The sequence below is a fragment of the Neolamprologus multifasciatus genome, chromosome 11 (assembly GCF_963576455.1).
Source record: "Neolamprologus multifasciatus chromosome 11, fNeoMul1.2, whole genome shotgun sequence".
NCBI classification, from domain to species: Eukaryota; Metazoa; Chordata; class Actinopteri; order Cichliformes; family Cichlidae; genus Neolamprologus; species Neolamprologus multifasciatus.
In genome coordinates, this window is record NC_140449.1 from 3669066 (window position 1) to 3683415 (window position 14350).

General features: G+C 41.7%; 1 protein-coding gene across 3 annotated transcripts in view; it reads right to left on the reverse strand.

Moving 5' to 3' along the window:
- The window catches only part of grik2 (glutamate receptor, ionotropic, kainate 2), a 344100-nt gene that overhangs the window by 118610 nt on the left and 211140 nt on the right, over nt 1–14350 (reverse strand). For all 3 annotated transcript variants that reach the window (XM_085176689.1, XM_085176687.1, XM_085176688.1), the window contains exon 9: nt 5230–5337. In XM_085176689.1, the coding sequence (XP_085032815.1) occupies nt 5230–5337 (108 nt within the window). The remainder of the gene's footprint in view (nt 1–5229; nt 5338–14350) is intronic.

Below are 14350 nucleotides of genomic sequence, written 5' to 3' on the forward strand. Positions count from 1 at the left end.
CCTCTGAAGTTACAGCGGTTTGATTAGAGACACAGCGTTTTGCATTTTGTATAATGTTAGAAAATTTAAATTTGTTCAGTATTGAACGGCAGAAATTAGGTTTTCTTTTCGGAAGTAAGTAAAAGGAAAAAAACATCAGAATCAGCGAGCTGTCGGCTTTCAGCCCCGACCGTGTCCGTGCCGTCGGGTGAGAAAGGCGACATCTTACTGATTCTGATGCGTTGGCGGCTCCGCGCTTTGTGTTTACGTCTTTGTGCAGAAGCCTGTTCCTGCTCTCATTTACTGTTTTAAATGTTTGGTGGTTGTTGATATTTTGTGCCGTTTCACCTGAGATTCTGGAATTTCGGGCAAAATACATTTATATAAAAAAATCGATTCAGAATTTTAATGAATCGATATCACGTTATCCAAGCCAGAATCGATTTTAATCGATGAATCGATTATTAAAATCCACCCCTGTTTATTATATTTATTCTACAGCAACTGTAAGTACGCAAAGGTACTTGGTAACACAAGTGTCACTACGCATTCCTAATTTTTGTTGCGTAACCTGTGTACCAGTTATGAGCACCCCTGTTTATTATATTTATTATACAGCATAATAGGATTTTCAGTATTATACGGGGTTTATTCTGTCTGTATTTCAAAACACTTTAAATGTAGATGCACTTTGTAGAGCAAACACATGAAGGTGACAGTAATTAGAGCTGCAGTGATATGTGTACAGGGCCAGTTCACAATAATAGTCATCTCAATGTGTTTTATATAGTAACGTTAACAAGGAGGAATAAGAGGACAGGGAAGGAAAGAAGGAAAGAGGAAGACAGAGAGATGACAAACAACAAGAGAAACAAAACACAAAGAGGAGATAAATGTCATGACACACGGGACCAGACGCTTGTTTCATTAGGAAGTGAAAACTGCAGAATGTTTCCACTTTAACCTTTTGTATTGCAACATTAAAGAAATGCATTTACTGTGAATGCAACATCTGCTTCAGCATAAAAGGAGCACGTTTATGTTCTGCAAAACGTCCTTAAAGACGATACGACTTTTTTTGAGTAGTACCAAAATATATATTAATGTAAAATCTCCCCCTGTTTCCATCCTGGTTACCTACTGACAATAACGTACAGCACCACTGTTACACATTGGCAGTAATGTGAACTCTGTCGTGGGCACTTTTCTGGAGTTCCACAGGGAGCAATGTTAAAAATGATCTGGATCAAGAATGTGGCCTTTTGGATGGTTGATGGAGGACAACACTGACGGCAGAGCGTTTGGGGAGAATGCTGAAGAGAAAAGCAGGAAGAAGAGGTCGGCACAGCTATCAGATTACGCCTCAAGGCTTCTCCTGTTCTCTCATCTCTCCCTGAAGTCTCCTGCTTCACCCCAGCACCTCCCGCACTCCACCAACCTGTCTGCCCTGAGCATCAGTAAAAGGGACCACAAATACTCCAGCCACTCTTACGGGCACTTCTGCTGCGCTGTGTGAGGGCCTGAGATGGGTTTTGTAATTGCAAATCAACTCTTTAATTCAGGCTTCGTGAAACTGGAGGACTTCTGAGAGGTTTTATTAATGGGGTAAATTATTCATAGAGGCACAGACACACACATACACAAACCAGAGGTCAGGAGCTGCTGAGAGGCAAGCACCACCGAGGATCCTGAAGAGTGAAGTGTTTGCAGTTGCATGCAAGAATATTATTTTATTATTGGTATCAGCAGCGTTGGGGGTTCTCACAGATAATCTCATGAATCTTAAATTGAGTGTTGAATACTGGAGAGATCCCCGTGAGTCAGTAATTATTTGAAGAAAAAGAAGAAACGATTACGGTCACAATACCTCTCTGAGTGTCCTGGATGAGTGCTGTTAAACCTGGAAAGTTAAGTTCAGGTTTAACAGTTAGAGAATATTAGACTGTGTTCTGATCATGATCGTATCACAGTTTCACATGAGCTACAACCAAGCTCAGATATTGTTGTCCTCATTTTAACATTTGTTGTTAGATGTCCCCAAAACAGACCAGTAAGGTTGCAGAGGTTCAACAGCTGACACATTCATGAAACCAGTGAGGTAAACAGGTGACCCAGACACAGTGAGTCAAACAAAATCAAAGGATGAGGGCGGCATGTGTCTGTGTGCTGACTCAGGCACAGATTTAAGATTAACATCATCCTCATCACATCACAAATGCGTTAGTGGTTTAAATCAGTGAGTGTTGTGAAGGTTCAAGCTGCTCAAGCAGCTGGATATGATCTGATAGGGGTCTTAATATGAAATATATTTTAATTCAAAGATCTTTTGAATTCATCTTCAGAAGATTTTCATATACTGCTGTTGTTTCAAACATGACACTGTTCAGAGTTAGCAGTTAGCCCCTGCAATTTTGTGCAAACCACAAATACTCTCCACAATTGCGTGTTTTTCGCAGCCAGTGTTGGGGAGTAACGGAATACATGTACCGCCGTTACGTATTTAAAATACAAAATATGAGTAACTGTATTCCGTTACAGTTACCGTTTAAAAAGGTGGTATTTAGAATACAGTTACTTTGTTGAAATAAATGGATTACACGGCGGTACTTCCCTGTTTCATATTGTGGCGGGTCAGGACTGTTTGGGTTTTGTTTGACAGCTACGTTCTGTTGTTCCAGGCAGCGTTACGGTTGCCATGGTTACAGGGTGACGCTCTCTCTCTGCGTGTTTCCTGGGTGAGAGAGGCCTTTTTGTTGTTGTTGTGCTAAGCTAACAGGCAGAATGCTACAGGTATAGCTCTAAAGAATGTAGCATCATGGGCAGTGTAGTCCGTGCTGCAGGGAGAATGGACTGCCATACCCGTTATGTGTCTGTGAGCGAGGGAGGGAGAAAAAGGAAAAGTACGAGCTGTCATCGAGCAGAAACGGGAGCTGGAAGCATGTAAATATAATAATAACCACTGCAGCCAAGAAGAGAGCCTGACGAGCCCAGCTGTAAGTAAGCTATTAAGACTCGACTGTACACCGTGTTCGTGTTTTCCTCTGAAACAATAAGTTCTGTTGGAGCAGCCTTTCAACGCCTCTCTCTGTCTCTGCTAGCAAAGTTGACCCAGACAACAAAGTAAAGCTAGTTTTCAGCTACGAGCCGACACAGAACCCACCGTATTAGCCAGAGGTCCCTTTACTACGGTTCGGAGCCGCGGACCTTCAGTAACAGTAATAAATCACAGCAATAGTACATTCATGTAGTTGTAAACAGCATGATAATATATTAAGTAATCCAAAGTATTCAGAATACGTTACTCTCATTGAGTAACGTAACGGAATACATTACAGAATACATTTTGGGGCATGTAATCTGTAATCTGTAATGGAATACATTTTAAAAGTAACCTTCCCAACACTGTTCGCAGTGATATATAAATATTATTTTCCATGTGTTTTATTGCTAAATTAATAAGAAGAATAAAATTTACTAAATAAATTGTCTCTCTCTGTTAGCCTTACTTCATGGTGGTTTGTACTCCACCTCTTGTCCTATGTAGCTGGGATAGGTTCCAGTGGAAGAGAGTGGATGGATGAATGGATGAATAAATATTAATGTAAATTCAGCCAAATTTCCATGTAAAATATAATATTGTACTATAGAGAGAACAGGAAGCAACCACATAGGAAAGTCCAGCGTTCTTGCATTATAACGTTCATTATGTTTCACTGAGGCAGTAAAAAGTCAGCAACCACCCAGATACAAAGGTAAAGGTATACTTAAATATTTGATTCATCTGTAAAGTAAATTTCAGTTTTTAAACTTTCAAGCATTAATAATAAAAAAAGAAGAATGCTGATTCTATTTATTTCCCCGTATGTCACACCCAGTGCAAATATTTGAATTTGAAATCGGACTTATCCAGTCCAAGTCAAATTTCCTGGTGTGGAAATCTCAGATTGACCATATCGTGAGGTGGATTAGTGAGTGGATGTGTAGCTCGCTCCTGGCAGTTTGATGTAACTCATGATGGTCACCCCACTCCTGAATCCACATCCATTCTCTGTGATTAGCTGAGGAGGTTGAGGCCTGTGCAAAACAGCAGTGAGAACAGAATATTCTGGTATATTCTTGTGAGCTTTCTTTGCTTCAGTGTCATCTTCCACAGTCCCGTTGAGTTTATAAGTATTCAGTATTAGCCTTTACTTTACAGCTCAGGTGGCAGAGCAGCCACTAATCAGAAGGTCGGTGGTTCGAATGTGTGAATGGGTGAAGGACTGAATGTAGTGTAAAGCGCTTTGGGGTCCTTAGGGACTGAGTAAAGCACTATACAAATGCAGGCCATTTACACTGCCAGGCACTCCAGCATCCATGTGTGTGGCATTGAGTTGTGGGCTTTCTTGCACTCAGCCGTTGCATTGATAGAGCGGTGCAGCAGGACTTTGGAACAGGTTGGTCTGCCTTGTTGGTGCTGCTCTGTCAGGCTGGAGCTGGTGTCTTTGACCTTTGGTGTTCTTTTCAATGCATTTCTGCTCATGTACTGACTTATGTGTCTGCCCAGCTTGTTTGCTACGATGCTTGAGGGGCTTGTTGCAGAGAGGCACATAGGTTAGGTTTGGGGAAACCCTTCTTTCTGATAAAGGCTACAGTTAGGGCAGGATGAGGTAAGGTTGAGGTATTTGTGTTGCTATTGGTTCAGGTGTGGTATGCTGCCGAAGTTCTCATTAGGCCTGAGGATTTCCCTCGTTTAATTCCCCGTGTGTCTATACGCCACTGTGGCATGTCATCATCTTCGATCTAGTCTCTCCTGTTCTTTGTGTTTTGTCATTTTTGTTGTTCATGGTCTCCGACCCTGCAACTGGCAGCTGAGACAGCTGTCATTGTGAACTGAGCCTCTATAGATGACAATGAAATGAAGAATTAAAAACAAAGGTACTGACAGTAACCTGGCTGTGTTAGAGAAGCATGATGAAGAGGACAGTTTAAATTAAAGTGCCAAAGACACCTGGTGAGGGCCTTATACTGTGAGGAGCTTTACAATACCGTCTATCAGACAAATCAAAATGAAGCTGAGCATGTCTGTCATAGGTCCAAGAGCACAGGTGAAGGTCTACACAGACATTACTGATGTGCATTTTGATCATTTGTGTTCCCTCCTACATTGACCCTTTCATTTTGGTGTTATCTCATCATCCCATTGCCACAGATACAGTCATATAAGGTGAACCTCGAAGTGCACAAACATAAATATTGAAGACACACAACCTTTTCAAGCCCCTCTTCCTTCAGACTGATTACATCAAGGTCAAAGTCTGTTCTCAGGCCATTGGTCCGGTTGAAAGTGATTCTCCCCGTCAAGCCATCCCAGTGAGCCTAAAGAGAAAAGGCAGAGAGACAGAAGATAGAAGAGGAGACATTCAACCAACAGTATCAAGTCTGTTGTTTCACTTTTAAACATATTCTTGATGTTGAAGCTGCAGACTAAGCAGAAGAGACAGTTTTTCTGTTCCCTTTTCCACAGAGCCTCTCTGTACACTCTTTTCTGCCATCAAGGTGCCTGCACAGACTTTGTACCTGCGTTTATAACAGTGGGAGGCAATTACCCAATCTTTACAGATGTTTAGGGATGTGATCGAATAAGATGTAGCATGAAAGTGGTTCAGAGTAGAGACGGCTTTTGCTCAGGCACAGCAAGTCATCACAGCACTTCTCCACCTGGAAACCAGGGACTTCGAGGCCTATCTTTAGTAAGATGAGTGGGAGTCACGAATCTGGAAGTTACTCATTCAGCTGCATGAAAGCCTTTGTCATACTCCTTTGACTCAGAGTCTGGTACCTGTGATGATACCGCTGCTGTTCACAGACATATGGACATGTTACTCAAGTGGAGATTATTATATGTATGTTAAAAATAGTGTTATAAATATAACACAATTAATAGAATCAGGCAACACACAGAAACAAACAGTTATTTAACAGTTATTTATAGAAGAAACGGACAAAAAACATACTTAGAGTCTGCAACAAACAAATGGTCATGGTCACTGGTTTTGGCTCCAGGGCTTTGAAGTGCTTGGAGATTTGGGATCCATTTTTATTATTCATCCCTTGCCACCTTAGCATGTTGACGGGGTCCGTGTGCCCTATGATCCCAGGACGCATGTGATCATGGGTATTTGCCCTTGATAGGGTCTCCCAAGGCAAACTGGTCCTGGGTGACACCTGGACCAGGTGACCCTGAATCCTCCCTTAGTTATGCTGCAATAGACGTAGGCTGCCGGGGGATTCCCATGATGCATTGAGTTTTTCCTTTCCAGTCACCTTTCTCACTCACTATGTGTTAACAGACCTCTCTGCATTGAATCATATCTGTTATTAATCTCTGTCTCTTCCTGTTAAAAGGGATTTTTTCCTTCCCACTGTCACCAAAGTGCTGCTCATAGGGGGTCATATGATTGTTGGGTTTTTCTCTGTATCTATGAAGCGACTTGAGGCAACTTTTGTTGTGATTTGGCGCTATATAAATAAAATTGAATTGAATTGAATTGAGTAGCACTTCACAATACTCCTATGGAGATAACAACATGGGATACTGTTACTCTGCCTGGTATCAGGGTTACCAGGGCCTTATCCCTCAAAGCAGGGTTTTAGGGAGAGTGTCTGTTGGTCAGACCTTAACCAATGGGGACCAGACAGATGGAGCCCAAAGAAGCTGATGATGAAGCCCTGAAAAATCACTGTACAGTTAGGCCCATATATTTGGGCACTGGCACAAGTTTAGTCTTTTTTTCTGTTTAGTGAAACATATTCCAGTTATGTTAAATAATGGACGTGGACTTACTGTGCAGACTCTCAGCTTTCATTTGAGGGCATCCACATTCAAACTGGATGACGTGTTTAGGAGTTTCAGCTCCTCAACATGTGTCATCTTCTAATTGGACAACTGTCTCAAATGCTCTTTCATGGGCAGGTGTGGGCAGTTCCTTTGTTATGTCATTATTGATTAAGCAGATAAAAAGCCTGGAATTGATTTGAGGTGTGGTGCTTGCATTTGGAAGATTTTGCTGTGAACAGACAAAATGTGGTCAAAGGAGCTCTCTGTGAAGGTGAGAAGCCATCCTTAAACTGCAGAAATAAAACAAAAAACTCATCTAGGAATTTGCTACAATAGTAGGAGTGGCAAAATCTACAGTTTGGTGCATCCTAAGAAAGAAAGAGAGCACTTGTGAACTCAGCAACGCAAAAAGGCAAAGATGACCATGGAAGTCACAGATGATCACAGAATCATTTCCAAGGTGAAGGGAAACCTCTTCACAGCAGCCAACCAAGTGAACAATACTCTCCAGAAGGTAGGCGTGTAGATGTACAAGTCTACCATAAAGAGAAGACTACATGAAAGTAAATACAGAGGGTTCACTGCAAGGTGCAAGACACTCATAAGCCTCAAGAACAGAAAGCCTGGATCACACTTTGCTAACAATAAATAAATAAATAAAAATTTTAAAAAAAGCCAGCATAGTTCTGGAAAAATATTCTTGAGACAGATGAAACCAACATCAACCTCGACCAGAATAATGGCAAGAAAAAAGTATGGAGAAATCATGGGAGAGCTGGTGATTTAAAGCACACCACACATCTGTAAAACATGGTGGAGGCAGTGTGATGGCCTGCATGGCTGCATCTGTCGCATTACAACACTTGTGGCTTTTCATGAAAAATTAATTGTGGTAATGTGGAGATCCAAAATTAGAAAAATGTCATCTCTGTCCAAATAGTTATGGACCTACCTGTTAGAATGAGTCCATTTACCAGTACATTCACAACAATGGTTCAATTTACCTAACCTTTCTGAAGTCACTGGATAGGGTATTCGAGGGCACCCCCATCTGACTAAATTATGCTACAAGGAATTTCAACAGTTGTTTAGGCAATGGCGTTGAGACCGGGGTCATATTGCACATTTAAACTCCGATGAATGTATGAGAGCATCGTGGGGTTAGTATCTTGCCCAAGGATATTTTGCATGCAGGAGCAGCTAATGATTGAACCACTGGCCTTCCAATTAATAGATGACCTGCTCTAACTCCAGCTACAGAAACCCCTTTACACACTTGTAACAATGCCTCTTGGGAAAAAGCCTTGTACCATTGTAAAGCCTGTTTGTTTTCTCTTGAATGGTCACGCATTTGTAAGGAAAATACATTTGTGGGTTAAGCAGCAGAGTTGAATATGTGGTTTGTGCCCATTAAAAACTTGCCAAATCTTTTTTGCCAATAGCAAACAGCATATTTCTCTATTGAATATTTTATTTGGGAGTAAGAGAGTGGGTGGGCGTATTGGCAGATGGACTGATGTAGGGTTTGCAGTGATGTTGACACTACATGCTTTCTGTTACTGCAAAAACCTGAGCATAAGAGTGAAGCGTTGATTCACTGGTTGATCTGTGTTCCTACTGTTAACTATGGTCAAATGACTTAAGTAGTGACTGAAACAATGAGATAGCAGATACAAGCAGCCTATATGAAGCTGAAGGGGTTAAGATCCAACAAATAGTAGCCTATTTAGGTGGTTTAGGTGTCTGGCTAGGATGCCTCCTCCTAAGAGCTCCTCCTACCAAAGGGGAGGAGGCCTTGGGTCAGATCCAGGACATGCTGGCTTGGGAACACCTTGGTGTTGTCTTGAGGAGATTGAGGAGGCGGACAGGGAGAGGGAGATCTGGGTGTCCTGGCTTATCCTTGGCCTGATCCACGCCACACCACTAGGATCTACAGTAACAACATCAAATTGGCATTCGGGCTAGAGAAGTGTACTCAGATGATAACTAAGAGAGGAAAAGAAGTTAGAACTGAGGGTTAGAACTGCCTTCTGGTTTTGTATTAGTATTGCTGGCATCGAGGACACCTACAAGTATCTGGGAATCCCACAACCAATTAGGAACCACGACAAGTCGGCTAGAAAAGCCACCAAAGTCACCAAATACCTGCAGAGAGTAGGCAAGTCCTGAAGAGTCAGCTGGATGGGAAGAACAAGATCTGGGCAATCATCACTTATGACTTGCCAGTTTTTAAATACCCTGCTGGGTTAAGGGCTATTTGATCAAGAAGGAGAGTTATGGAGTGTTAGGCTTGTTCTATGTCTATGAGCTTTCAGGAATTCTGCGTTTCCTGAAAAGTTTTTATTTTCCCTTCATGGTACTGCCTTCCTTGGGAAAAAATGTGACTTTATTCATTTCAATTGATAAAAAACCATACTCCACAGAAGCTGTTTGAACATTCAGTGCTAGTAATGTAGGAAATGCTAATAATAGGAGAGATCTCTTGGAAGACTTGGACATATTAATTGAGATATAGAAAGGAATGAATTTGGCAAATAGGCTGCAATGAGCCATCATGGCATATTGGAATCCCAGTGGTGATAGGCTTTAGGACAGGGTCCTCTAGTCTAAGATGCTGGTGGTGGCGAAGAAAAGTAAGGCTTAGATGGAGCTCTGACTTGAACTGACTTTCCCCCTTTTACGTTGGTTGCTTGTACAGAACAGATGGTCTACTGATGAAGCTAAGACTGAACTGAAGGGAGGACTATCTCTGCTATGCTGACTGAACAAGAGATTGGTATGGGGATCGTGCTGTTTGTGCTCACCACAGGTTAACCGTCTGGGGTTGACAGACGCGCCGGCAAGTTGAAATCATGTGACCAATTTAAGATGACACAGCTACAAGATGCAACGACCCAGAGTCTCCGTTTCAACTTGGGTCAAAAGTGTGGACTTCAATCTATAAACCAGTTTTTAGATTGTGTTGATAGGCCAAGTAAAACCAGAGTTATGATAACAAATACACACAACATATTTTTCTGAGGAAAACAGTGGCGTTTACAGCAGGAAGAATCAGTAAAAACGGCGTTTTCTAAGGACAGCGCTAGCAAACACTGTCTGCTTCCAAGTGAAAAAAGAAAAACACCCTTTCCCTATTGGTGTTAAATTCTGCTATGTCAACCAATCAAAAATTGATATGGCAACATGTGGCATTTGGTTGTTTAGGAAGAGGGGGAAGTTTTAGGAGTGACACCAGTGAGAGAAAGCGAGCGAAAGAAAGAGGACTGATACCCCTCCTGTTGTCAGACATGCAGGGTTTAGGCCTGTGGTGTTCTCCTCTGTCTTATAATATCATTGGTGCACATTACTTTTATTTTTTTAGGCGAAAGGATGAGAATGCGATGGTAAAGTGGGGGGTGGGGTAAACAATGGTAAGTATGGCTACCGAGGTAGATAAAAAGGCTGCACTGAAAGGACACTTAAAGGTGTAAAGTCTGGCCTGGTAGCTCCACTGAAACATCAGGGATTAGTAGATGGAGCCAGGCCTCAGTTACAATCAGTACGCAACGCTTCCAGATAAAGTAGTTGCAGTAAGTCTCTGACTGTAGCTCTTCCATTTTGTTTGTGAGGAATCTGGCGTTGGTGAGGAAGATGGATGAAAGCAGAGGTTTGTGTTGTTGTTTTCTCAGCTGGATGCGACAGTCAGCTCTGCACCCCCGCTTTTGTTTTCTCTCCCTCCACCGTCAGCATTGCTTGTTGTTCACGACAATAACCCCGGGAGCGCCCGGTGGTCTCACAATCTCAGGTAGGATGCTTTGGTCCAATCTGAAGTAAAGTCCGGGTTCAGGCTGAGACCAGTATCTGTCAGTACATGACGACTGAAAGTGATCAGTGTTGCAGGAAGACACAACAAAATTGCACAAAAACACGAAGACAAAGTGCACAATAGCTGGAAGTGCGGTGGCACTGCATACGTCTATGTTTTCTATAAAGATGCTGGTCCACGGTATCCATTTCATGCTTTGCCTCTCCAAAACGTGAAATGAACACACATACAGACGTTTCAATACCAGCCGACGGAGACGATATATTTAAAGCCAAGAAGTCACTATTGAGCAGGAAGGTATAAACTACATTCTAACTGGCTAGAATGTATTCAAATGTAAATGTGTACATAATGTCTGTTTAAATAATCTGCAATGATTATTTTCATGTTGGCTTTAAATAAAATATGTGCCTGTGCTGCTCCTGGAGCTTACTACAACTCGACATGTCAAAGGAGCTTGCAAAGAAAAGCGTCTGGACTTCTTTAAGTTGCTTGAAGACGTTTCACCTCTCATCCGAGAAGCTTCTTCAGTTCTAAGGTCAAATGGTGGAGAGACCCAGATATTACGATGACCTGGATGACTGAGAACCTTCACAGACCAACTCCGACATGTGTTTCCATGATTCAAAGAGAGAAAGCACAATAAGGAGACGGTGGACTGGAATGTCTATTACACGTTTTGGCGAGGGGCTGACTATATTTGTGTAAGTCACAGTTAAGTCCTGTGTGCTGACCTTTGCCTTCACCCCACAATATGGTCTCCATAACCAATGTAGTTCAAACATACTCTGTGGTTCAAAGCATGAAATATATGTGAAAAGGCAAACAGAGAGCTAATAATGACTGCAAAGGTATTCCAAAAGTGACCTTAGTAAAACTAAATGTACTTGCAATTGCACAGCACTGAGACCTTTTCATTCATACTCAAGGCACACTTCTTAAAGTGTCTTCAGTTTGGTAAATGTATTTATTGTACGAATTCATTAAATTGGTATACAGTCACTTGATTAGTTACATTTTGGGCCATAAGTTTTTGATTTGATTTGATTTATTTGATTTTTGTGTTCAAGTGGTAAAAAAAACCCTGTAAGGAGTCATTTGTATATGTAAGTCCCAACAGTTTCTGCTGAGCGGAAATTGGATAACATCTTGGAGAAGCTCACGGCGGTCTTGAGTTCTCAGAATCTGCTCTTTGAGCACAAGTTTGATAACATCCTGGAGAAACTCACGGCTCTCCAACGGGAGATTGAGAGACCAGTGTTGGACTGTTAGAACAGCTTTGAAATTCACATGAGTTGTTCGCACTAAAGTAAAAACCACCATCATCTCATGCAGCTACCACTTCGGCGCCAGCTGTGGGCTCAAGGCTGGAGCTGAACAACAACACCCTGATAACAGACTGTGCTCAGACTGTTTCTTCCCATCCTACGCAAGGCCACCTGGGTTGGCTGGAAGACTGTTTACTTAGCCTGGCAGGGCGAAGGACACTGTCTCAGCTGAACTCTGGACACACACACACACACACACATATATACACACATGCAGATATACACTCATCCCCCCTCCCCTTCCAAACGCCTTCAACGCTTATTCCCTCCCGAGGCAGATGGTGGATCAAAGGGGACCAGCGCACATGGTGTCTCTCACCTTTTACCCATCCTTGTTGCTTGTCCATGTGTTTCTATGGTATATTGACAGTCATGTGCTTTTTGTGCTGGGGTGGTTTTTTTCTCCTCCTCTTACCTCATGTTATGTATTTTCGTTGTTTTTCCTATCAGCCTACCTTTCTGACACGTCTCCCAATGTGATGTTTGTGTAAAGTTGGTCAGAAGGTTCCTTTGTAAGTGCGCATGCAGCATTAGCGTGCTGCCTGCTGTAACCTATAATTTCCTTCAGGATTAATAAAGTATTCTGATTCTGATTCTTAGCCCCCTAGCTTGTACGTTCACATTACCCTTATTTTACTCTCTAAAACAAACTCTAACATGGACTGGGAGCTGATGTAAAGTTTTTGCTTTTTCTGCCAAAGTGCTTTCTATCTAACATTCATACACATGTATACTCCAATGGATGGATTTGGGGTCGCTATAGCTTAGGTGGTAGAGCAGGTCACCTACTAACCGGAAGGTTTGTGTTTCAATCCCAGTCTGCTTGCCAAATATCCTTGGGCAAGATACTACCCCGAAGTTGCTCTCTGATGCATCCATTGAGGTATGAATGCATTTGAATGTTAGATAGGAAGCACTCAGAAACAGCTTTGAGTGCTTGGGTCAATGTACAAGTTGTGTAAAGTGCTTTGATTATGTAGAAAAGTACTTTTTAAGAACCAGTTCATTTACTATTTAACCCTTGGAGTTCAACTTGGGCTTAGTATCTTGCCCAAGGATACTTTGGCACACTGGAAACACCAGACTCACTTTTTAAACAAACAAACAAACAAACAACCCTTTCCTGTTTAACCTTCTGATGACAGAAGAACATTCACGTGGAATATTTAGTTACAGTTATACGCAGTGCTGTGAAAAGACTTCCCCCCCCTCATTAATTATTTATTTAGCATACTGGTCATACATGTTTCAGATGAAACACATTTTAATTTTCGACAAAAAAAGATTAAATACAAAAGGCAGTTTTAATAATGAATTATTTTACCAAGAGAAAGCCATCTACACTCACCTGGCCCTTTATGGAAAACACAACCTAACTCTACTTGTGCCACCATTGGCAGAAATAACATATAGTATGCATAATGTACATGCCAGATAACTGGCAATGAATCTTTCACATTGCTGTGAAGGAATTTTGGCCCACTGTTATTTGCAAAAACGTTTTTAATTCAGCCACTCATAGGTGTTTTACTTCATACTATATAAAAATATCAGCTTTCATCACAACTGAAAAATTACACAGAAAAATATTTATTGCCAGATGCAAACATAATTAAATCAATAAATAGTATTTATTGGTTTAATCCGGTAACAGCGCTGTTTTGTAGGCTAGGGATTCTAATATTCCATGGAAATGCCAATTCATTTTGTTTTTTTCTTGATGACAGAGAGCCACCTCTTCACTTGATCACCTAATTACCCCGAGGAGCTGCTCTGAGTGTTCATTAAATGAGAAGGAGACTATCCACCGCTTTCATTTCAGCTGTGTTCACCTGTGTGAAAGCAAAGCACCAGACAGCCTGACTATGTTGTTGAAGTTAGGAGCACGTTGGAATGGAGCCTGACTGGATGCTGATTTGTTTGACTAAAGACCACAGACTACAAACCAGAGAAAGGTTGAACCTGGTTCCTAGAGTGAATCTTAAAAATCTCAGAAACATTTTCCCATAGTATTAGTTGAAGATGAATGAAGCCAGATAACACACACCAATGAGTTAAACTGCAGACTCCAGTTTGTGCATGTAAATGGAGAGTCCTCTTCACACACTGAGGTTAATTATGGAGTTCCACAGGGTTCGGTGCTAGGACCAATTCTGTTTACATTATACATGCTTCCCCTAGGCAGCATCATTAGAAGACATAGCATACATTTTCACTGCTATGCAGATGACACCCAGCTCTATCTGTCCATGAAGCCAGATAACACACACCAATTAGTTAAACTGCAGGAATGTCTTAAAGACATAAAGACCTGGATGGCCACTAACTTTCTGCTTCTTAACTCAGATAAAACTGAGGTCATTGTACTCGGCGCTGAAAAGCTTAGAAATATGGTATCTAACCAGATTCTTACTCTGG